The sequence below is a fragment of the Nomascus leucogenys genome, chromosome 10, assembly GCF_006542625.1.
Source record: "Nomascus leucogenys isolate Asia chromosome 10, Asia_NLE_v1, whole genome shotgun sequence".
Taxonomy (NCBI): Eukaryota; Metazoa; Chordata; class Mammalia; order Primates; family Hylobatidae; genus Nomascus; species Nomascus leucogenys.
The window spans coordinates 99852798-99878189 of NC_044390.1; the positions used below are offsets into that span (position 1 = coordinate 99852798).

General features: G+C 52.1%; 2 protein-coding genes across 4 annotated transcripts in view; one reads left to right on the forward strand and one right to left on the reverse strand.

Moving 5' to 3' along the window:
* GOLGA3 (golgin A3) overlaps positions 1 to 25042 on the reverse strand; it is a 53842-nt gene extending 28800 nt beyond the window's left edge. Inside the window, exons 1-8 of one of the 3 annotated variants that reach the window (XM_030821745.1) lie at positions 24955 to 25042; positions 17943 to 18285; positions 14302 to 14574; positions 11101 to 11213; positions 6321 to 6979; positions 5654 to 5765; positions 3497 to 3803; positions 658 to 860 (exon numbers count right to left, since the gene is read on the reverse strand). In XM_030821745.1, the coding sequence (XP_030677605.1) occupies positions 658 to 860; positions 3497 to 3803; positions 5654 to 5765; positions 6321 to 6979; positions 11101 to 11213; positions 14302 to 14574; positions 17943 to 18102 (1827 nt within the window). In that variant the 5' untranslated portion in view covers positions 18103 to 18285; positions 24955 to 25042. Of the gene's footprint in view, positions 1 to 657; positions 861 to 3496; positions 3804 to 5653; positions 5766 to 6320; positions 6980 to 11100; positions 11214 to 14301; positions 14575 to 17942; positions 18286 to 24738; positions 24813 to 24954 lie in introns of those variants that run through there. The other 2 variants (XM_030821746.1, XM_030821744.1) reach the window with 2 other exon arrangements.
* Positions 20077 to 22155, forward strand: LOC100580707 (40S ribosomal protein S11-like). The gene has a single exon (XM_004089500.3). It carries the CDS (start codon positions 21618 to 21620, stop codon positions 22101 to 22103), a length of 486 nt encoding a protein of 161 aa, XP_004089548.1. The 5' UTR covers positions 20077 to 21617; the 3' UTR covers positions 22104 to 22155.
* Positions 25043 to 25392: the final 350 nt, after the last annotated feature.

The following is a 25392-nucleotide window of genomic DNA, read 5'->3' on the forward strand; positions in this document are numbered from 1 at the left end:
CTCTGAAGTCATTCTAATTAGTCTAGGTGCTGAGACTCGGATCAAGGTGCACTCGAACCATTCGCCTGTCGGTCCGGGCATCTCCAGCACACGAAGCAGTTGCTGTGGGCTGAGGCGCAGGCCTGGACGGACACACGCTCCCACATATGCAGGACCAAGCTGGACATGGGCTGTGCCCACGAACGAGCGGACGGGAGAGGAAAGTGTTTTCCAACAGGACGTAGAAAATGCAAGGCCTGCTGGAAAGACGTGGTCCCTGTGTATCACTGAGGGCTCGGGCAGCAGGGAAAGGAAAAGCTCCAACCGGGAAGAGAACCCCATTGGCGCTGCACGCCTGTGAGACATCACAGTAGAATGGGGAGGCTGAGGTGGGAGGGTCCCGAGACCCAGGCAGGTAGGGATTCACAGGCATGCGCCACTGTGCCCAGCAAGAGAGGCTTTGGAACTGAAAATGCTGGCAGAGGCTGCTGTGGGACTCCCATGTCAGAAGGTCCTGCATAGGACATGTCCTACATGGGACACGGGGTGGGCTAGACAGCAGGTTAAAAACAAAAACATGTCTGTGAACTCTAAAAACAGAAAAATCTTCAGAAAAAGCACCATTCTACACGAAGACAAGAAGCGTGGCCTGCCCTGGAAGGTAGACGGGGGCCGTACCTGGATGTGGGCCATCTCACCCTGCAGCCTGACGCGGGCCTCCTGTGCCAGGGCAAGCTGCTGCTGGTACCACTGCCGGACACTCTGCAGGGACGAGATCTCCGCCTGCGACGCCTTCAGCTTGCTGGTCAGCGTCGACCGCTCCAGCTGCACCTGCTGAAGCTGGCTCTGCAAGGCTGTCATCTGCTGTCGCAGGTCGTGCACTGAAATGGGGCAAGCACAGTGGCTCAGGCCAGCGACAGCCAACAGGGGAGTCCGCAGCTCCGCACATGCGGGACACAAGGCGGGACTCTCAGGGGAGACCAAGAAAGAGTCAGTTCCGGTTATTCCACGTAGTTGACTCCATGAAGTCGCCGTGAACACGGCATTAGTGGGCGCTGAGAGATGCTGCTCCTGGCAGAAATGCAGGGTGAGGTTCCTGCAGGCCTCTGCTCACAGCATCTTCACCAGCTCATCAATACATAACCTCTGTTCAGTGTTTCCATTTACGACACCGATTCAATAAACAGTGTCGATTCATTCACACTGAGCTCACGGCCAACAGCAACTCGGCCAACAAACCTGAGCAAAGATTCTCTAGGAAATAACACTGGCCGGGCACGGGGGTGCAAGGGGCACGGGGGTGCACGCCCAGGAGATCCAGACCAGCCTGGACAACACGGCAAGATCCCCCCCAACAAAAAAAAAATTAGCCAGGCGGGGTGGCATGCACCTGTGGTCTCAGCCACTTGGGAGGCTGAGGCGGGCGGATCCCATGAGCCCAGGAGTTTGAGGCTGCAGGGAGCCACAACTGCACTGCTGCACTCCAGCTTAGGCAACAGAGCAACCCATCTCAAAGACAAATGAATTTTTAAAAACAAAAATAAAATTAAAAAAATAGAAACAGGATGAATTGAAAAAATAAACCAAAAGAAGAAAATGAAGTACATCTTCTCCATGAAACACCTCACATCCTCTCTGTGTTTAAAAACACTAGACAGTGTTGGCCGGGCACAGTGGCTCATGCCTGTAATCCCAGCACTTTGGGAGGCCGAGGCGGGCGGATCACCTGAGGTCGGGAGTTCGAGACCAGCCTGGCCAACATGGAGAAACCCCGTCTCTAATAAAAATACAAAATTAGCTGGGCATGGTGGCAGACGCCTGTAATACCAGCTACTCGGGAGGCTGAGGCAGAAGAATCGCTTGAACTTGGGAGGCGGAGGTTGTGGTGAGTCAAGATAGCGCCATTGCACTCCAGCCTGGGCAACAAGAGTGAAACTCCGTCTCAAAAACAAAAAACAACAACAACAACAAAAAACACTAGACAGTGTTTGGGGCCATCTTTAACCACAAAATTACTCCCAAAAGCACAAAAATGTAAACATGGCCCTGGAAAGAACTCCTGCCTGTGGCCAGGCAGAGCATCCCGTCCTCCTCGGCGGGCGCCCAGGATGACTCACGTGCTCTGCTGCTCCACACGTGTCCACGAATACTGAGTTTGGGGTTCAAATTTAATCAAGTCGGCAAATTCACACTTAGGAAATCTGGGAAAACTGTCATGGACGCCAAGGCTCTGTCTTCGACCCAACGATGTCTACCAGCCATCAACAAACAGCAAGGGTATCTGTGTGGCTGATTCCAACGTAAACCCACTGGTCAGGACTGGGCAGCCTCACCAAAGTTCAGGTTGGTTTTGCCACCCCCCGATCACTCGTCAAGTGAAGCGTGGCGACCCACAGGGCCCCAAACTACTTTAGTGTTGAGAACTTTTTGGGTTTCATGGTTTTCCTAAGGGATTGGGTATTACGAAATGCTCAAGGACTAAAATACAAAGCGATTACAAGAGTACTACTGCCTCTCAGCCGGCTTTCTCTTTCCCAGTATTAGAACGCAGCCTCTGTGATGCCAGCTTGTCACCTTCCTCTGTGTCGTCAGATCCAAGACCCAGTCTCACAGCCTCATGGACGGACCGGCTCACGTGGAGTCGGCCCTCACGGCAGCTGCACCAGGGCCCCCTCGCTCAGGCGATCCCAAGTCCTGAGACATGAGCCCACCAAGCGGCCTCCCTGGGAGGACTCTGGACCCGGGTCACTCTACACCCTCGGGCTTTGTCTTCAATCTTCCCACCCTGCTTCGCCCTCTCCTTCCCACTCCTGTTCACGCTTGCTCTGAGCAGGCCAACCAGAGTCTTCTCCGTGCCTGCTGGTCACTGGAGTATGAGCTCTGGGACTGGCCCGGGCAGGGACCGAGGGGGCGGAAGGTGTGCTGCCGAGCCACATGGAAGCCCGCCGCGGTTTCCGCAATCCACTGCCCTATTTGTACTCTCTGGGCGAGCCCTACAGGGAGGCAGCTGGACCGACGCACTGCATCCAGGGAGAAAAGGTTGCCAGATGGACAGTCAAGGAGCTGTTCTTGAATATTTTAAATGGAATCTGCAATTCTGTGGAATAAGTGGGCAGCTCTACACTCCCAAATAACACTGGATTTTTGAGGCAGGATGTGTGGAAATGATCACCGCAGATAGTCCAGGGTCCAAGGTCAATCTCCAAGACCTAATTCATTCCCCTGGATGTGCACGCAAAAATGTACACAATTCCACAAGTTCAACTAAAAATTGTATTTCCTTTAGAAAAGCAGCCTCCTTATGTGTAAATTATAAACCAATGCAACCCTCACAGGCACAATCATATGCCGACAGAGCTGTCAGCACCAGGGAGGAGGGCGTGGTGGGGACCAGTCAGGGAAGGAGGAAGGCGTGGGCGGGGAAGGCGGAGGGCGTGGTGGGGACCAGTCAGGGAAGGAGGAAGGAGCAGCAAGGACCAGTCAGGGAGGGGGAGGGCGTGGCCAGGGCCGGCCTCACCTGTGTTGTCCTTGCTGAGCATGCTCCTCTGCATGTCCTCTACCTTGGCCATGAGCCTCTGGTACTGCTCCTCAGCCACCTGCAAGTCGTTGTTGGACGACGCCAGGCTGGCATTTTTTGCCTCCAGCATGTTCTGCAGGTCGGTCATGGCTCGCTCCAGGTCCCAGCACGACTGCTTCAAAGTGTCCACCTCCGAGCTCAGTGAGTCCTGCCGCTGCTGGCTGCTGTGGCTGCACTCCACCTGCGCCTGCAGCTTCGTGCTGAGGGCAGCCAGCTGGGCCTGCAGCTCAGCCTTCTCTTTAAGTGCCTGAAAAGATCCCAACAACCACAACGACTTTCAGAAAACGAGTCACTTCCATCCAGTGTATTAACAGGAACACAACCGGCGAGTCAGTCAGGGCCTGACAGGGGACCCCGAGACCCCCAGGTGCTCTCCCAGGGCCTGACAGGGGGCCCCGAGACCCCCAGGCGCTCTCCCAGGGCCTGACAGGGGACCACGAGACCCCCAGGCGCTCTCCCAGGGCCTGACAGGGGGCCCCGAGACCCCCAGGTGCTCTCCCAGGGCCTGACAGGGGACCCCGAGACCCCCAGGCGCTCTCCCAGGACCTGACAGGGGACCCCAAGACCCCCAGGCACTCTCCCAGCACAGCTGTCCCAGAAAAAGGCAACTTCCCAAACAGGCCCAGGATGCACACAGAGCCTGCACTGGTTCTGGGCCCAATTGCACCTGCACAGGGCAATGCTAGGGCAGGGCTGGGGAAGCACCCGTCTCCTGCGAGGACACTGGAAACGTGTTCAAAACACCAAAGGTGTACATGGGTGCACACACACAGAATGCCAGACGTGTAGAGGGACCCCTGAAAGATTAAAAGTGGATTCGGATCTGGGGGGAAATGGGCAAAAAACGCAGGCAGGGAAAAGCGGCTGCCTCCTAAGTGTGGCTCCAGCCAGAGCCATGGGACACAGCACAGTCCTGAGTGGCCACGGCAGTGCTGTGTGGCCCCAGGAGCAGCAGAGAATCACCAGAGGAAATGGCCCCACCCCCTGCCCCCACGCTAAGGCCAACAGGGGCGGGGATCCAGTTCACACATCGCCAAGACAACAAACACCCAAAGCAATTGCGGAACTCCACAAACTCCAGGAGACCCTAAAGCAAGGGGCCAGCAACCACCACACCTGAAACAACCCTCTCAATCTTGGTGTGGACGCAACCGAAGGACCAATCAGTGATCCCAGGAGGACAAGACAGTGCAGTGACAGCAAAGCCACCGTTCGAGAGAGTGGCTACACAGAAGAAGGGAAATGCATCCGACAGTGGGAGGCTCACTCTGTAACACTGGAGAAGTAACGACCATACAACCAGAATTAGCCTCAAAACAGCTGAAATCACCTCTTCTGTAGACACAGCTTTAGGTATCACAAACTGGTTGGTCTGTGTCCAAGGACCACGTTGTATGAGAAAACCATCTTCGACATGAGGCGTGCATTTAGTAAGGCAAGCTCCTGGCACTATGAGCAGCTCCGGCCCTGCTCTGCAGCCTCGATCACCACAGGAGGCTCCCTCAGCTCTGTCACCTCAGGGCCTGGGTGCATTCTCATGCTCCCACACCAGAAGTGGACAGGTGAACCCCACTGAACAGATTTACTAAACTGTTGACAGAAGAGAAATACCTAGCTCTTCACTATGGATAAAGTGCATACAACAAAATGACAAAGGAGAGCTGAAATAAGGGATGGAAAATGATGTTTCTGGCACATGCTAACCAAGCCAGCGTGTGCAGCTTTTTCTCATATAGCAAAACTAGTATCAGAAAAAGCAGAAACCACTACAAAGAAAAAACGTTCACGATGCCAGAAAAAGCTGCAACCCACCAAAAGAATTTGACTCTTACGGACTGTGAGACACATAACATCTAGGAAATACTCTGGCAGAGATGCAGGGAGAAACGGACCCATGCATGATGAGGCAGAAAACTCACACCTCTTTCTAAGGCTGACAAGTAGACAAAAAAACGTAAAGATGCAGAACACTCAGCTGCCACACATGCTGCGGCGGCTGAGTCCCAACCACATCTGTGAAACCTCGTACCCAACAGAGGAGCCACACATGCTTTCCGACTTCGCCACACGCTAAGACGTCAGTCGAACGTCCGTTACCTGACTCGCCTCCAGTGACAAGGCTTCCAGCTGTCCTTCGAGTCGCATTTTCTCTTTGAGAACCTGCAGCATCTCCTCCTGTGTTTCTGCTGCAGAGCTCTCCAAGGACACGCTGGGGACAAAGGCACGGGTTAGGCCTGTGCGAGCCATCCTTATTTTCCTTCACACTCCTCCACATTCTCCAAATTCCACACACCCCTGCTGCTCTCTCCTAATTTTTAAAAATTAAGTAAGAGACTTAAGTAGAGAGCTAAGGCTTGCATGAATGCACAGATGAACATTCCTGCCAACAGTCGGCACCTCACACAGCGGGAACTGTTACGGAAACATGAGACATGCAAGTGTCGTGCAGCTTAGCGACAAGTCCATGTCAGCGGGAGACTGGATATTTTAATAACACAGACGATTGCTGATTAGATCTAATTCTACTGCTTAAAAAGCAGCAGACTTGTTATCAATGAAATGTTCATGTCAAGACTAAGGATAGAATCAGGAAGAAAAGCTGTGTATCGCCTGTTCCAGTGCAGAGAGCACTGGGCCTGGGAAGCACCCTCTAAGGCCAGGCCCTCTGCCCGCCCCGCCCCCCTCCCCCGCCCCGCCCCCTCTGTTGGCCCCACCCACCCCGCCCACCTCCACCCGCCCCGCCCACCTCTGCTGTCCCCACCACCTGCTGCAGATGCTGTCTCTCCGACTCCGCACCTCCCCATTGACCTCCTGCCCCTGGTCTTGGTGCTCAGCGGCTGCGGCCTGGAGGACGTCCTTAATCGAGGGGAACTGGCCCAGGGTATCCGCAGGAATCTCCTGGCCGTTGACCATATAGGGGGTGTCCTGCGTGCCCACCGTCTTTGACAGAACGCCATAGGTCCCTCGGGTGGAGGCGCTGCTGTACGATGAGCTGTCGCTGTCATTTCCATCCACCTCAGACACGCTGTCTCCAGCCAGGGAGGTGTTCTCCAGACGGTCGTCAGTGTCGGGGGACAGGCTGATCTCAGACACGACGGACGCCGCGCTGCTTCTGTTCTGCTTCAGGGAACCCTTGGTAGAATCGGGAGCCGGGACATTTCCCCCGGAATTCCCAGCATTTGAATCTTCAGTTCTGTAATCGGCCAGAGACCGGATTTTGCTTGATTTGGAACTTTTTTTCTCCCTAGGATGTGCCGGAAGCCCCAGGCTGCCCACCTTCGGCCCCCGAGGGACACTGGTGCGCAGGAAGGAATATTCTTTTGTCATAGCCAGGGTACTGGCCCTTGGTAAGTTTTCTGGGTTTAACATGAGCTCAGGATCAAGCGTGCTAAAAAGTCTCGTTTTGGTTGCAGGTTGACTGGACTGAGAAGAAAACAAAAGTACAAAAATTACATTTAAAATCCACAAGCAGCATTCTTAAAATTGCCATTCAGAAAGGTGGCACCGATTACTACTCCCTCTGCTGACAACCAGAGAGCACCACCTCCCCAGGCCCTCACCACACAGGGTGCAGCCAGGCCTCCGATCCTCGGTGGTCTCACTGCTGCAAGGCCCTACTCCAGTGACCAGCATGACCACCTCTGGTCTAAAGCACACTCTTCAGTGACTGTGACCTCAACACGTTTAAAACACCTCCCAGCAAGTACCTCCTCATCAGAACTTTCCTGGCTACTCTCCAGTTTATTTTTTTGGATAAACATAGAAATTTTCTTCAAGGCCGGGCGCGGTGGCTCACACCTGTAATCCCAACACTTTGGGAGGCTGAGGCGGGCAGATCATTTGAGGTCAGGAGTTCAAGACCAGGCTGGCCAACATGTTGAAACCCCTGTCTCTACTAAAAATACAAAAAAATGAGCCAGGCGTGGTGGCACACACCTGTAATCTCAGCTACTTGGGAGGATGAGGCAGGAAAATCGCTTGAACCCAGGAGACAGAGGTTGTAATGAGCCGAGATCATGCCACTGCACTCCAGCCTAGGTGACAGAGTGAGACCCTGTCTCCAAAAAATAAAAATTAAAAAAAAAAATTTTTCTTCAAAAAGGAAGAACATTCTGTTGAACCATAACCACCTTAAATCTATAATTTCCTCTGTCTGCCCACATCTGCTTGCACGTGTGGGCAGCAAGCCACCCACGTGCCGAGGCAAGAGACTGAGGGCATGAGCTGTTCCAGTATAATAAAATATATAAAATAAGAATAGTTATACTAGATATAGGCTGGGCACGGTGGCTCACGTCTGTAATCCCAGCACTTTGGGAGGCCGAGGCGGGCGGATCACAAGGTCAGGAGATCGAGACCATCCTGGCTAACACGGCGAAACCCCGTCTGTACTAAAAAACAAAAAATTAGCCGGGCGTGGTGGCAGGCGCCTGTAGTCCCAGCTACTCGGGAAGCTGAGGCAGGAGAATGGCGTAAACCCGGCAGGCGGAGCTTGCAGTGAGCCGAGATCGCACCACTCACTCCAGCCTGGGCAACAGAGCGAGACTCTGTCTCAAAAAAAAAAAAAAAAAAAAAAAAAAGAATAGTTATACTAGATATAGATCATAGACATGATTATATTATGAATATCATTAATCATTAGTTTGTAGCAATTACTCTTTATTCCAATATTATAATAATCTTCACTCCACAATCATAACCTAGGAAAAACCAGGCCATACAGAGATAGGAGCTGAGGGGACATAGTGAGAAGTGACCAGAAGACAAGAGTGCGAGCCTTCTGTTATGCCCAGACAGGACCACCAGAGGGCTCCTTGGTCTAGCAGTAACACCAGCATCTGGGAAGACGCCCGTTGCCAGGCGGACCGTGGTCTAGCGGTAGCCTCAGTGTCAAGGAAAAACACCCGCTACTTAGCAGACCGGGAAAGAGAGTCTCCCTTTCCCCGGGGGAGTTTAGAGAAGACTCTGCTCCTCCACCTCTTGTGGAGGGCGTGACATCAGTCAGGCCCGCCCGCAGTTATCCGGAGGCCTAACCGTCTCCCTGTGATGCTGTGCTTCAGTGGTCACGGCTCCTAGTCCGCCTTCATGTTCCATCCTGTACACCTGGCTCTGCCTTTTAGATAACAGTAGCAAAATTAGTGAAAGTACTAAAAGTCTCTGATATGCAGAAATAATGGTGTAAGCTCTCTCTCTCTCCCCCTCTCTCTCTCTGCCTTGGCTGCCAGGCAGGGAAGGGCCCCCTGTCCAGTGGACACGTGACCCACGTGACTTTACCTATCACTGGAGATGACTTACACTCTTTACCTTGCCCCTTTTGCTTTGTATCCAATAAATAACAGCGTGGCCAGACATTCGGGGCCATTACCAGTCTCCGCGTCTTGGTGGTAGTGGTCCCCTGGGCCCAGCTGTCTTTTATCTCTGTCTTGTGCCTTTACTTCTATACTCTCTCGTCTCCGCACACGGGGAGAAACCCACTGACCCTGTGGGGCTGGACCCTACATGCACGCCCCTCAAAAGAGCAGCTACCCCACCCCCACCTAGAACCCAGGCCCTCTGAGGCCATTCTAACTTACTTCTCAGTTTATCCTTTCTGTTGTTATAAATGTTACATTTCCCACTAATCTTATAACTGTTAGGAAAACTCTTGATTTTTCATACTCGCATTTTTATTTTTTATTTAGAGATGGACCCAGGCTGCAATCTTGGCTCACTGCAACCTCCGCCTCCTGGGTTCAAGCAGTTCTCCTGTCAGAGCCTCCTGAGTAGCTAGGACTACAGGGGTGTGCCACCACATCCGGCTAATTTTTTGTATTTTTAGTAGAGATGGGGTTTCTCCATGTTGGCCAGGCTGGTCTCAAACTCCTGACCTCAAGCAATCCGCCTGCCCCACCCTCCCACAGTGCTGGGATTATAGGTATGAGCCACTGCACCCAGCCAGATTAAAGTATTTAAAAACATAACCTTAAAGGTATAAGAACACGCTGGTGATTTTATTGATCATCTTCTACTGAAGAGATCCTTTTGAAACATGACACAGGCTGGGTGCGGTGGCGGGTGCCTGTAGTCCCAGCTGCTCAGGAGGCTGAGGCAGGAGAATCACTGGAACCCGGAGGTGGAGGTTGCAGTGAAGTGAGATCGCTCCAGCCTGGGCAACAGAGTGAGACTCTGTCTCTCAAAAATAAATAAATAAATAAATAAATAAATAAATAAATAAATAAAAAGTAGCTGGGCACGGTGGCACGCGCTTTTAATCCCAGTTACTCGGGAGGCTGAGGCTGGAGAATTGCTTGAACTCAGGAGACGGAGGTTGCAGTGGGCCAAGATTGCACCACTACACACCTGCTTGGGTGACAAAGCGAGATTCTGTCTCAAAATACATATACACACACACACACACACACATATATACACACACACATATGTATATATATGTGTGTGTGTGTATATATATATATATTTTTTTTTTAACTGCTCATTGACAATACGCCAGATCACCTAAGAGCTCTGATGGGAGATGTACAAGGAGGTGAATGTTGCTTTCCTGCCTGCGGACACAACGTCCCTTCTGCAGCCCACGGATCAAGGACTAGTTTTGACTTTCAAGTCTTATTACTTAAGAAATACCTTTTGTAAGGGTATAACTGCCATAGTCATAGTGATTCCTCTCACGGATCTGGGCAAAGTAAACTGAAAACCTTCTGGAAAGGATTCACCATTCTAGATGCCATTAAAAACATTCATGATTCCTGGGTGGAGGGGTCAAAATACCAACACCAACAGAGTGTGGAAGAAGCTGATCTCTACCCTCATAGACAACTTTGAGGGATTCAATACTTCTGTGGAGAATTTGACTGCAGATGTGGTGGAAACAGCAAGAGAACTAGAATGAGAAGTGGAGCCTGAAGATGGGACTGAATTGCTGCAATCTCAGGATAAAACCTGAACGGGTAAAATGCCATCAAATAGCACCGCATGTTACAGAGACATCTTTTGTAAGAGATGGTAAACTTTAGTGCGGTTTTAAGAAATTACCACAGCCCAACCTTCAGCAACCACCACCCTGATCAGTCAGCAGCCATCAAACTTGAGGCAAGATGTTCCAACAGCAAAGAGATTACGACTTGCTGAAGGCTCAGATGATCATTAGCGTTTTTTAGTAATAAAGCATTTTCAAATTAATGTGGATACATCAGTTTCATTTAGACACAGGGCTGCTGCACACTTAGTAAACGACAGTAGTGCATACACGTAACTTCTTTATGCGCTAGGAAACCAAAAACGTTGTAGGACTTGCTTTATTGCAATGTTTACATTTTTGTGGTGGTCCAGAACTGAACCCACAGTATCTCTGAGGTCACCTGTGTTTGCTTTCTTTGCTTTTCAATTGGCAGATTTAGAAATAAAATGTGCTTGTTGCAAAAGAAGGCCCCTGAGCCCATGGCAGCTCAGAGAAGCCAGTGGCGGGTCCCCGGGTTATGTGGGACCAACAGTTGTCTCTGGCACAGGAAGCTTTCCATGAGCTTGTTCAGGACAGGGAGACTCACCCTCTCCTGCTGGCGCTTCACCCTGTACTGTTTGAGCTGCTCTTCCAGCCACTTCCGAGCCTGAAGTCGGACCTGCTCCTCCTTCTCCAGGGGCAGGGGAGAATCTGTAGAGCCTGCAGTGGGAAAATGGCAATTTGGAAACTCATAAAATGCCAGGACGCAGAACAATCAGGCACAAGAACTTGGTCATTTTGTACTTAATTACCCATATATTTTACACCTAAACAATGCACAGCCATCTTGTTTGGAAGGACAATTTCTAGATCAAGAGAGAACTGTGAGCCCTGCACACTGACCACAGGCGGGATCTACCTCACAGGAGACACAGTGGCCAGGCACTGGGTCTGTGATCCCATGAAGAGTACACCCCTCCTGGGGCATTCCCCTGGTAAAACAGGAAATGGCAGCAAGTGCCTTTTTTTTTCGAGATGGAGTCTCACTCTGTCACCCAGGCTGGAGTGCAGTGGCATGATCTCAGTTCACTACAACCTCCGCCTCCCAGGTTCACGCCATCCTCCTGCCTCAGCCTCTCTGGTAGCTGGGACTACAGGCGCCCGCCACCAGGCCGGGCTAATTTTTTGTTATTTTTAGTAGAGACGGGGTTTCGCCATGTTAGCCAGGATGGTCTCAATCTCCTGACCTCATGATCCACCCACCTCGGCCTCCCAAAGTGCTGGGATTACAGGCGTGAGCCACTGGGCCCGGCCCTTTATTTTTTGAGACAGAGTTTCGTTCTTGTTGCCCAGGCTGGAGTGCAATGGTGTGATCTTGGCTCACTGCAACCTCTGCCTCCTGGGTTCAAGCGATTCTCCTGCCCTAGCCTCCCAAGTAGGTGGGGTTACAGGCATGCAACACCACGCCTGACTACTTTTGTATTTTTAGTAGAGACAAGGTTTCTTCATGTTGGTCAGGCCGGTCTCCAACTCCCAACCTGAGGTGATCTGCCCACCTCGGCCTCTCAAAGTGCTGGGATTATGGGCATGAGCCACTGTGCCCGGCAGCAACTGCCTTTTAACAACAGAAAGAACTGGGTTCAAAGCTGGACCGTGCTGAGCGCTATGAGGCAGGCTCAGCTCTCACCACGCTGCAACTTGCCCTGGCTTCACAGCAGGTTCTCATGACCCTGCTGGGAGGAGCAGGTGAAAAGCCGGCAACGTGGAGTTACAGGCAGTACCCAGCCACAGGAGCTCAGCCGTCGTGGGGTCACGAGACCCCGAGTGCATTTCTTTGCTCAGTTACATTTGGGGTCCGCTTTGACACACAGCTCATCTCAGCTCCTGCAGTAACAAGTCACATTATGATAAGGCTCTGGCGATACTCAAACGGCTGAAGCCTGGCGCCAGGCCTCACTGCAGAGTAAATGCTACACAGGCTCCACCCTCCAGGGCTGGGGGCGGGTTACCTCAGCTTCTAGACAGACGAGACTCCAATCCGAGGTCATGCTCTGGGACAGGAGGGGAAAATTTACAACTTTTTAGCCAAAACCAGAATGTAAAATATCTAAAACCCAGACCTTTCATTGTGGGTGATGAAAGAGGTGCGTGGTACGTGCCAACATGTTATAGTTTACAAATCCAGGGCTCCACTTCCCAGGGCTGAGTGTGTGGCCTCGTCCTTCCTAAGCCATCAGCAGACACGGCCCGATGGCCTGGTTGCCGACCAGACTAGGAAAGCGAAATCACACAGCAACGCTTTACACATGGCACCCTCCTTACACGTGGATGCTGAGGAGATGAGCGGCTACTGTCCTAAGTAATCCCTAACATCTGAGCAGTCACCAAGAATTACACTGTAAATGTACCATTATTGGTTTATACATTTTATCACTGAAAAGATCTCTAGTCCTTTTCACAAGGGAAAGTGGTCCAGATGGCTAGACCGTAAGTGGCAAATTCAGGCCTATAGTCATCAGGCAGATATTTATGTAAGTCGGCAAAATAAGCAGGGTTTCAACCAAACACTGACGCAGGAGATAGGCTCAGGGCTAGGTGCCAGCAGGAACAGGTGACCAGGGGCATCCCGCAAAGGCGTGCTCGCAGACCCAGCACTGCTGCCACACATGCATCTGGGCCAGAGCTCACACATCTGTAACTTTAGGACCCCAAACGTAAATAAACTAAGTTGAAAAAAATCAGGAATCTAGAATTTTTTACACGCTACTTCTTAACTTAAATGCTGGCAGTAAGTTTTCAGAATTGTTTCAAATAAACACATGTGAAATGCAGTCTGATTTCAGTAATTTGGGGTTTTTTGTTGTTATTTAGTTTTAAGAAATTTTTAAAAATATACTGCAGGCCAGGCACAGTGGCTCATGCCTCCCAGCATTTTGGGAGGCCAAGGTATGACAATTACTTGAGCCCAGGAGTTCAAGACCAGCCTAGGAAACATGGTGAGACCCCATTTCTATAAAAAAAAAAAAAATTAAAATTAGCCAGGTGTGGTGGCATGCACCTGTGGTCCCAGCTACTTGATGGCAGAGGCAGGAAGATCCCTTGAACCTGGGAGGCAGAGGCTGCAGTAAGCTCTGACTCTGCCACTGGACTCCAGCCTGGGCGACGGAGCAAGATCCTGACTCTAATTAAAAAACAAAACAGGCCAGGCGCGGTGGCTCACACCTGTAATCCTGGCACTCTGGGAGGCCAAGGTGGGTGGATCACGAGATCAGGAGATCGACACCATCTTGGCTAACACGGTGAAACTCCGTCTCTACTAAAAATACAAAAAATTAGCCGGGCGTGGTGGCAGGCGCCTGTAGTCCCAGCTACTCGAGAGGCTGAGGCAGGAGAATGGCGTGAACCTGGGAAGCGGAGCTTGCAGTGAGCCGAGATAGCGCCACCGCAGTCCGGCCTGGGCGAAAGAGAGAGACTCTGTCTCAAAAAAAAAAAAAAAAAACACCAGACTGGATGCCCATGGTCTGCTTACCAAGCACCTTGGTGACACAGGACATGCAGGCTGGCCCTTAACGCAAAAGCATCAGCACCGCTGCCAGTCAGACCATAGCAGAGCCTTGATTCCAACTGCATCTTCATTCCTAACTTGAAGCTCTCCTTGCTAAACACACAGCCCCACGTGGGACTCGAATGGCACACGGCAGGCACAGGCACACAACGGCTCAGACAGCGAGTGCACAGGGCACCTGCTCCCAAGGGGCTGAGCGACGCGGACGTGGAGGGTGGGAAAAGCGGGGTAACGGATGCTTACACAGTTGCGTTTCTTGCATAGGAAGACTGAGTCTGAGAGACTGCAAAGCTTCTTTTCTAACACTGCCCTCAGCACTAGTTCCCTGAGACTTCCTTAGGTTGTCATGGAAACCAGCCACACCTGGAGAGGCATCAGGGCCCACTGGGCTTGTGGTGGGATCGAGAGATGACGGAGGATCTGGGAAGCGTGGCGTTGGCCCGTTCTGACAGAGGCCTCCCTGGCCAGGTCCATCCGGGCTTTCTCCTTCCGTGGAAGCTCTGTTTACCTCGGCACCTGGAAAGACAGAGCACGCTGGAGCACCACGGCTTTAACAACAAGGTGACGTCGCTTTTCAGACACGCAGCTGGAGTAGGAGAGAAGAGGATCCAGACTCATGAGCACAGCACTTTCTCATCCCACAAAGGCTTCACTCTGAGAGGAGCAGCCCACGGGCCCCGTCCCACAGGCGGGGTGGCCAGGATAAGGCCCACAGCCCCTCTGGTGTCCACGTCCTCCCTGTAAGGTGAACCTGCCCTCCACGCCTCCACACTCTAAGGTGAACCCGCCCTCCGCACCTCCACACACTAAGGTGAACCCGCCCTCCGCACCTCCACACTCTAAGGTGAACCCGCCCTCCGCACCTCCACACACTAAGGTGAACTCACCCTCCGCACCTCCACACACTAAGGTGAACTCACCCTCTGCACCTCCACGCTCTAAGGTGAACCCGCCCTCCGCACCTCCACACACTAAGGTGAACCCGCCCTCCGCACCTCCACACACTAAGGTGAACTCACCCTCTGCACCTCCACACACTAAGGTGAACCTGCCCTCCACTCCTCCACACACTAAGGTGAACTCACCCTCCGCACCTCCACACACTAAGGTGAACTCACCCTCTGCACCTCCACGCTCTAAGGTGAACTCACCCTCCGCACCTCCACACACTAAGGTGAACTCACCCTCCGCACCTCCACACACTAAGGTGAACTCACCCTCCGCACCTCCACACACTAAGGTGAACTCACCCTCTGCACCTCCACACACTAAGGTGAACCTGCCCTCCACTCCTCCACACACTAAGGTGAACTCACCCTCCGCACCTCCACACACTAAGGTGAACTCACCCTCTGCACCTCCACGCTCTAAGGTGAACTCACCCTCCGCACCTCCACACACTAAGGTGAACCTGCCCTCCGCACCTCCACACTCCTGGCTGTAGAATTTATGTAGTAACGACAGTAACATTTCCTCTTCTATTTTTTTTTTGAGACAGAGTCTCACTCTGCTGCCCAGGCTGGAGTTCAGTCGCACAATCTCGGCTCATTGCAACCTCCACCCACCAGATTCAAGCGATTCTCCTGCTTCAGCCTCCTGAGTAGCTGGGATTACAGGTACCCACCACCACACCCGGCTAATTTTTGGTCTTTTTAGTAGAGATGGGGTTTCACCATGTTGGCCAGTCTGGTCTCAAACTCCTGGTCTCAAACTCCTCCCCACTCACCCGCCTCGGCCTCCCAGAGTGCTGGGATTACAGGCGTGAGCCACCGCGCCCGCCAATGTTTCCTTTCCATTTAAGTAAAACCAATAAGAAATCTTATGAAAGTCGCCAGTTTAAAACAAGCAAAAACTACAAACACTTAAAACACAGCTGACAATCTTTCTAGCAGGCACTGGTAACAGCAGTGTTAATCAGAGTCACAGCCTCACATATACAAAGGCTGATTTTGGAGTCATTTCAAAGCCTAAGCTTATCCTCCAAGGCAGGACCCTAAGGCGAAGAGGTGGATGATGTCATCAGAACACCACCCGTGAAGCAGAGACAGCCCAGAACTGCACTTCTGCTTGAAGACGGCCTGCTGGGTAAAGGCCTGGGTTGAACCAGTGACAATTCTATACCCACGTGTTACCTCAGTTCACCCACTAACATGATTATATACAAATTACCCACAACACAAACTAAAACATATTTCCTCATCAAATGGAATAAAGAAAGATTTCTTTCAATGAAGTGATTTTCAGTCTTTTCCTGCCCCCTAACTGCTAACTGGTGGGTGGGCCAGTTCACAGTCAAAGAACCAAGACATGTGAGCGGGGAGGGAGGGCCCTCAGGGGGTTCTGGCCCTGGTTCCGGTGGCTCTCGAGGTCCAGCAACACCCCCGCCTCTCACAGGGGTCAGCATTCCTCAGATCCCACGTGCATGCAGGACAGCAAATTTGCTTTTTGCCCAAGCAAATTAAAAATGGGTTTCTTGCGGGCGCGGTGGCTCACGCCTGCAATCCCAGCACTTTGGAGGCTGACGCAGGTGGATCATTTGAGGTCAGGAGTTTAAGACCAGCCTGGCCAACATGGTGAAACCCCATCTCTACTAAAAAGACAAAAATTAACCAGGCGTGGTGGCACGCGTCTGCAATCCCAGCTACTTGGGAGGCTAAAGCAGGAGAATCGCTTGAACTCAGGAGGTGGAGGTTGCAGTGAGCCAAGATCACGCCACTGCACTCCAGCCTTGGTGACAGAGGAAGACTCTGTCTCAAAAAAACAAAAAACAACAACAAAAAAAGAGGTTGGCCAGGTGCAGTGGCTCTCACCTCTAATTCCAGCACTTTGGGAGGCCGAGGTGGAAGGATAACTTGAGGCCAGGAATTCAAGACCAGCCTGGACAACAGCAAGACTGTCTCTACAAAAAGTTTTTAAAATGAGCCAGGCAGCTGGGCGCGGTGGCTCACGCCTGCAATCCCAGCACTTTGGGAGGCCAAGGCGGGGGGATCACCAGAGATTGGGAGTTCGAGACCAGCCTGATCAACATTGAAACTCCATCTCTACTAAAAATACAAAATTAGCCGGGCGTGGTGGCACATGCCTGTAATCCCAGCTACTCAGGAGACTGAGGCAGAAGAATCACTTGAACCTGGGAGGCGGAGGTTGCGATGAGCCGAGATCGCACCATTGCACTCCAGCCTGGGCAACAAGAGCAAAACTCCATCTCAAAAAAAAAAAAAAAAGGTAGAATTCTAGGCAGGGAACACAACAAAGACCCATAGATTCCTTCACGGAAACACTGCTGCTGCCCCACACGTGTTTAATGCAGTTCTGTTTAGCAGGAATGTGCCCGATCTAAAGGTGGCATCATTCAGTTATTAAAACATACTTTGGGCCGGGCATGGTGGCTCACGCCTGTAATCCCAGCACTTTGGGAGGCCAAGGCAGGCGGATCATGAGGTCAGGAGATCGAGACCATCTTGGCTAACATGGTGAAACCCCGTCTCTACTAAACATACAAAAAATTAGCCGGGCGTGGTGGTGGGCGCCTGTAGTCCCAGCTACTCAGGAGGCTGAGGCAGGAGAATGGCGTGAACCCGGGAGGCAGAGCTTGCAGTGAGCTGAGATCGCACCACTGCAGTCCAGCCTGGGCGAAAGAGTGAGACTCTGTCTCAAAAAAAAAAAAAAAAACATACTTTGAATTAAGTGAAAAGCTCAAAGTGATCTCAACGCCATGTCCTCCCTCAACGCCACGTCCTCCCTCAACACCACGTCCTCCCTCAACACCACGTCCTCCCTCAACGCCACGTCCTCCCTCAACGCCACGTCCTCCCTCAACACCAGGTCCTCCCTCAACACCAGGTCCTCCTGTGACCAGCACACAGAGGAACCTGACGACTTACGATGGGCTTTGTCCTGCTGGTCACGTGGCACCAGTGGGTCCTGCTGGTCAGGTGGCACCAGTGGGCCCGGGGGCTTCAGGGGGGCCTCGGGGAGAGCCGAGGGGCCACTGTGGGATCTGTCCTCCTGGAGGCCATCTTGCTCGGCTGACGCGCCGTCCATGGTCAGGACGACACCAGCTGAGCTGATGCTGTGGGGCTACAAGTGAACCTTGGACAAGCTTGGTTTCTGCCATCAGCAACAGCCAAGAGCTCCTGGGAGGGGCCCTACTGTGTCTCCCATTTTCAGGAGAAGATCTAATGACTCACAAATGGCTTGATGTCAAACCAGCTAATATCATGATACCTGACAGGAGAGAAAGAGACAAAACGTATCATGAAACTTGTCAGATTTCAAGTATCAATTACAAAATTAGCATTTCGTTCCCAATTTGCATATGTACAAGAAACAAATACAAACTTTTTCATTCAGCAAATAATCCTGGAGCACCCACATCCTAGGTTTTGAGGCTAAAATGCTGACCCAGCCACACTGGGCCCTTTCCTGAAGGAGCTTAATGTCTGTATCGGTGCCAACTAAATAACATTCTGCTGGGACAGCGCAGCTCTGAATCTGTGGAGTAGCTGTCACACAGGGCAACTGAGCTTTAAATTTTATTTAAAATTAATTTGGGCCGGGTGCAGTGGCTCACCCCTGTAATCCCGGCACTTTGGGAGGCCGAGGCAGGCAGATCACCTAAGGTCAGGAGTTCAAGACCAGCCTGGCCAACATGATGAAACCCCCACCTCTACTAAAAATACAAAAAATAGCCGGGTGTGGTGGTGAACACCTGTAATCCCAGCTACTCGGGAGGCTGAGGCAGGAGAGTCACTTGAAACTGGGTGGCGGAGGTTGCAGTGAGCTGAGATCGTGCCACTGCACTGCAGCCTGGTTGACAGAGCGAGACCCCATCTCAAAAACAATTTAAAAATTACAATACCAGACTCACAGGCCTAGGTGTGCTAGAGCACACCCGTCAGCCAGTGAGTGACTCTGCCCAAGGCCACGGCTCCTGCCAGCAGCCCCACCCCTCCAGGTTGGACAGTTCAGATCCAGAGAAACAAAACTTTAAAAAGCAGCTGCCATGGGATGTGGTAACTGTATACAGGGTGTACAAGGATGCCAGAAAGGCAGCTGCCTTGGAGTGGGGGCACAGAGAGGGCATCTCACACAGGGCCCGTTCCCGTCTTTACCTCTAGCTGGGTTAGCTCTCTCAGCCTGCCCTGCTGGGCTACATTCAGGGGAGCAAAACTTTGCCCAACATTTGGCAAGTGATTATCCACCCTGAAATGTGCTGGTGATATTATTAACTCATTTCCTTATCAACAGGTAAGACACCAGCATGAGTTTCCATTCATTCTGCAGAAATGTTGGCATTTATTCCTTTAAAATCAGTTTCATATTAGCCTACATTATGTTGTGTTTAACATTTTTCATGATAAACATTATACAACCTTCGCCTCTAGCTTACAAATCCCACACAGAAGGTATAGACAAGATGCCCGCATGGGGCCGGGTGCAGTGGCTCACGCTTGTAATCCCAGCACTTTGGGAGGCCGAGGCGGGCAGATCACCTGAGGTCAGGAGTTTGAGACCAGCCTGGCCAACATGGTGAAACCCCATCTCTACTAAAAATACAAAAAACTAGCTGGGCGTGGTGGCGGGTGCCTGTAATCTCAGCTACCTGGGAACCTGAGGCAGGAGAATCACTTGAACCTGGGAGGCCGAGGTTGCAGCGAGCCAAGACCACGCCATTGCACTCCAGCCTGGGCAACAAGAGTGGAAACTCCGTCTAAAAAAATAAAAGGGCAGCATGCGGTGGCTCATGCCTGTAATCCCATAAATTTTGGGGGTCAATGTAGGCGGATCACTGGAGGTCAGAATTTCAAGACCAGCCTGGACAACAAGGTGAAACCTCGTCTCTACTAAAAATACAAAATTAGCCAGGCATGGCAGTGTGTGCCTGTAATCCCAGCTACTCAGGAGGCTAAGCAGGAACATCGCTTGAACCTGGGAGACAGCGGTTGCAGTAAGCCAAAATTGTGCCACAGCACTCCAGCCCGGGAGACAAGCGCAAAACTCCATCTCAAAAAACAAAACAAAACAAAAAAAAGAAGCCCACGTTGCTGGTCTTCAGGAGCACGTGTGCCACTGACCCCGCAGCAGGATGTGCCTGTCTTTCTAGGGGTTTTTACTCTATCTGCCATCTAGACTGGTCACCCGTAAAAGAGGAAGCCCACGGGTGGTGGGTGTAAGCCCGTCCACTGACGCCGTCAATGACTTACTGAAGGGTGTGCAGACCTGTGAGTATCTGCTCATAACTATAATAATCCACCATTCCTCTCTGCCACCTTGCATCCTACAGGCCAGAGACAATTAGGAGTTCATAAGAGTGTTGTTCAGAATATTAAAAGGTTACGTATGCTATTAGTGTAAAACATTAAGGGTTTGTAACCAGAAAGCACTGCGAATAAATGTGTCCTAACATTAGTAACTGTAAATCCAGCATAACTAATCAAGAAACTACTGTAAACAAAGGATCCTAGATGTCTTGACTCAGGGTGCCTGGGACATAAAAATATTTAAAGATTAAAGCAAGGTCTGAAGCACAGAAGTGAAGGAAGTTACTGAGGCTGGTCGAAAGCTAATTCTGTGTGCAACGAATTCTCAATCTCACTTTTGTGTCTATGATCATCTAGTAACACCTTTCATCCCTGGATTTTCTGGGTGGGTGGGTGATAAATGGGCCTTAGAGCCTGGGCAGGGATCTGAGCTACACACCTGTCCTTACACACAGCACAGAACCCTCTGAAAATCATTTTCCAGGAAAAACACTGCGATCTCCACCAAGCCTGCCCCTCAGCTACAATCTGACACACCCCAGGAGAGCTGGGGGCCAGCCGGCCACGCCCACCCGGGAATGGAGAAGACACCCACAAAATAAGGAGAGGAGCATCAGCAAAATGACGGCTGCTTATCACAGGCTTGCCCCTTTGACGACAGATGAATTACAAACTGACACGGAGGGCTACACGCAGTGGAATGTGGACTCGACTGCGCCACTGAATACTGGTACCCTGTACATCTGGTCCTCTTGAAAATTTCCTAGCAAAAGAAAACTTGCGTTTTGCTTTGTGACGTCTTTGCTTCTGCCTTGCGGGGGTGGGGTGATGATACGGAAATGACCGTGTGTGCCTACGCGTGCAGACCCTCCTGGCCCCTCAGGTAAAGTGTCTTGTCCACCCCCTCTGCCATCACTGTACCTCACGTGGCCTCCACCACAGCATGTCATGTGTGCCACTGTGTGTGTGCCCATTACATGGCGAGATACTTGAAGACGGAGACTCATTCCCCATCTGCCTCCCACCACCTTGAACACTCCCAACTCCTAAAGTGCCAACGCGGGTTTAATTTGCTGAATTAAATCTTCAGTTCTGTTGAGTACATTCTTTGTCTACAAAGCTAATGGCTCCAAAACAAAATGATCAAGTATTTGAATCCTTGGGCATCAACACTGCCTTTTAAAATACCGAAAAGTCTAAACTATTCCAGCTGAAACATCTGTGAGCTTCAGTTCCAATGAGGGAGTCCAGGGAGTTAGAAACTGGAAGAGCATCCTTTTTCAGGCGGCTGGGAAGATGGCGGACATTCAGACTGAGCGTGCCCACCAAAAGCAGCCGACCATCTTTCAAAACAAGAAGAGGGTCCTGCTGGGAGAAGCTGGCAAGGAGAAGCTCCCACGGTACTACAAGAACATCGGTCTGGGCTTCAAGACACCCAAAGAGGCTATCGAGGGCACCTACATTGACAAGAAATGCCCCTTCACTGGTTATGTGTCCATTCGAGGGCGGATCCTCTCTGGCGTGGTGACCGAGATGAAGATGCAGAGGACCACTGTCATCCGCCGAGACTACCTGCACTACATCCACCAGTACAACCGCTTCGAGAAGCGCCACAAGAACATGTCTGTACACCTGTCCCCCTGCTTCAGGGACGTCCAGATCGGTGACATAGTCACAGTGGGCGAGCGCCGGCTTTGCCGGCCTCTGAGCAGGACAGTGCGCTTCAATATGCTCAAGGTCACCAAGGCTGCCGGCACCAAGAAGCAGTTCCAGAAGTCCTGAGGCTGGACATCGGCCCGCTCCCCACAATGAAATAAAGTTATTTTCTCATTCCAAAAAAAAAAAGAAACTGGAAGAGCATCACAGCCACAGCCCAGACAGGCACCACCACCTGAACAGAAGGAAGGATGGGATGACCAGCAGGACCGGACTCAGCCATTACAGGCGGAACATGCAGAGGAGAACTGCTGCAGACCCACAGTGACGACGCCTGGGCCTTACACTGACCAAGAAGGAACATAGCCAAAGACGCTCAGGTTCCACCGAGAGGGCACGCCAACATGGCGACAGCCGGCCAACATGGCGACAGCCAACTACACCAAGCTGAGTCCAGTGCAATCACAGATTCTGCTCACTTAATTCCCCTGCTAGTGTCCAAGCAGCCCACCTCTCCAGAACGGAGACCCCATGACGGTGACTGTAAGTCACAAAGACAGCCCCTCTTCACAGGCAGCTCCTCCTGAAGCCGGACCAGAGAGAGAATTCACTAACTGCCTGGAGTTTGGTGACAGTGATACTTCTCCGTGTAGGGCAATAAGCTGGCAGTCTTGGTCGATCCTCAGTCTTGCTTGATTTTTAGTTAAAATTTGGAATGACTCAGTCATCAGGGCCTCATTACCTCAGACTACTGACAAAAGCCAATCTCCGGGCAGCGAGGAGGGGGGAGCAGACAGTTGCCGGTGCATCACAGAAAGCTGTTATTACGAAGGTGACTCCATTTCGTGATTTTATTTTTTAAATAAAGAGGCAAGTCTAATCAGTCTCACTTATGATCACTTGCACTCCTACGTCTCTAGAGGGAAGAGACAGGACCAAGCTGTCAGAACTTCGAAAGGTACACGCAACCCTAGGTTCACAGCTGGGTAACATTAAGGGACTTCATACTGAGAAACCACCACCTCAGGTGCCTACAGGACGTTCTGCTTCCCCCACACCTGAATTCTGTATACAAACACTCACGGCTCCATCTACTCCACCTCGTTTCACCTGTTCCTATCAGGTATCAGAAACAACAGAGCACAGCCAAAGACCAAACACGATTTCCTCAGGAAGAGAGTACCTGGTGGAGACCACACTAGTATCCAAAAGTAAACAGAGATCTATACACAAAGTGAAAACCAAAAGCAAGCCTCATGTCACTGCAGAGAGGTGAAGGGCAGGCTTGGAAGTCGGGACTCCGGCCTCAGCTCCCGACCCTCCACCACTTAGCTGTGAGATCCTGGGCTAAAGATTTCTTAATCATATTTAGCCTGTTTCCTCACCAGTAAAACAATGAGAAAATGAATGCAAAATTTTGCCAGGATTAAATATAACAAGGCACAGAGTCTGTCCCCTGTCCTCAATAAAATGACAGTAATTATCATGATTTTAGTTGTTGCTTGTCAAAATCGCTAAAAGCCAACTGAAGGCATTCTCACTTGGAAAAGTATGCTACTACTTCTTAAGGCAATCGAGGGAAAAAAAAAAATCTCCTCTTCAATCTGAGTGATGTCAGATGATTTATTTCCTTCTTGCCATTTAAGGTATACTGCCTGGAAATCTATTACAGGGTTATAAAGGGCTATATTGATGTCGTTTAAAAGACAATTCAAAATAATCCACGACGATGGGTGTGGCTGCTCACACCTGTAACCCCAGCACTTTGGGAGGCTGGGGTGGGAGGATCGCTTGAGGCCAGGAGCTCCACACCAGCCTGGGCAATACAGCAACACACCCAGTCTCTTAAAAAAAAAAAAAAAAAAATCCATGAGTCACCTGTAAATGGCTTACATTGTCCCAGTGACAATAAACTCCAACCTCTTACGAATCCAGCACCTGCCTACATCAACATCCTTACCTCCATCGCTTTCCCCCTTTGCCATTACACTCTAGCCACATCCTCCGCCCTCAGGGTCTTCAAACTTTCTGCCTGAGACGCGCTTTTCTCACAATTTTGCCTGGCTTGCTTCTCGTCATAGAGGCCTTAGCACAGAAGTCGCCCGCCCCCCAGGCTCCCACACAACTTAGAGTAGCGGACCCCACCCAACCACCGCCCGGTACCCTCTCGCTGGCGACCCTGCGTGCCCCTGTCCTAGGTGGGCTCGGCGGGGGCAGGGACCCAGACCCACAATAACCAAGACCCGCCACACGACTGACATTCGTCGGGTTCATACCCGTGACAACGCCCGGCCCCACTCGCTCTGGGCACCTGGAATGGAGACAAGTCGGCCAGCGACAAAGACAAACAAGGAAGTACACGGACTCCTGAAACCCCGACTTCCCACGAACCACCCGACACCAAGTCACGCCTGTCAGCTGTAAAGGGCCAGACTAAAGCAAGCACTGCCTGAGTGGTGGCAGTGGACAGCTTCGGGACAGGCCGCGCTCGTCAAGCGCAGACAAGCATTTAGGAGGGCTCGCGGGCACCGGCATTTACAGAGCCAGCTCCGCCGCAGCTGAAGGCGGGCGCCCAGGCCCGAGGCCACCGCAGCGAGGAGGGGGTGGCTGGAACGGGGCCGTCCCGCAACGCTGCAGGGACGCGCCCAGGCCCCGCCGCCCCACGCCCGGCCTCCGCCGCCGCCCCTTGAGCCTCCCCAGCCCATGCACTGCGGAAGCGGGAGCCCGAGCCCCGAAGCGCCGCGGCCTCCGAGCCCCTCACCCTGCTGCTGCGGCAGCCCCGGAGGCCGCCCGGCCCGGATGCTCCGGCGGAGACGTGGCCGTGCGAGGGGCGGGGCGAGCGGTGCAGCGGCCTCGGGTCCCCGGAAACAGCCTGCACGCGCTGCTTTCGTTCCGGAACAGAGAACGTCCTCCTCTTCTGCCAGCGGCCACCCTAGGGCCGGGGACGCTCTGCCCACAGGGTCAGGATCGAGCTCACCTCCGACTGTCCTGAGGCCGGCTTCAGAAAGTGACCTTAAGAGTTTGTGGACCTTTCCCTAGTAGAAACGCAACTTCCGGACTTGTAGGACCAACTCTTTCAGGAAGCTGAACAACCGAGCTTCCGGCGGAAGTGGCGTGGCCGGGGGTCGGCATGGGCGCGGCCGAGCTCGGTGTGGGCGTGACTTCCCCGCCCGCCGTAGTCGGCTCCCCGCCCCAACCCTGCACCTCCACCCGGCCAGCGCCCTTCGCGCTTCAGGTGCCAGTTCAAAGGCGACGCTGCTTTGGACCCTATTTGCTTGCCCTTTAAAAAAGGCAAAGCTGGACGGCGCGGGCCGCAGGCCGCTGGGGAACGGCTTTCCACCTTCCCTCATCCGCCAGGCCGCTCTTCCAGCTGTCAGGAAGGAAATGGCCTGGAGGGCGCCTCGGAGTCCTCTGT

Coding starts and splice junctions, on each gene's coding strand:
- LOC100580707 (XM_004089500.3), top strand. CDS start 21,618: ATGGCGGACATTCAGACTGAGCGTGCCCACCAAAAGCAGCCGACCATC.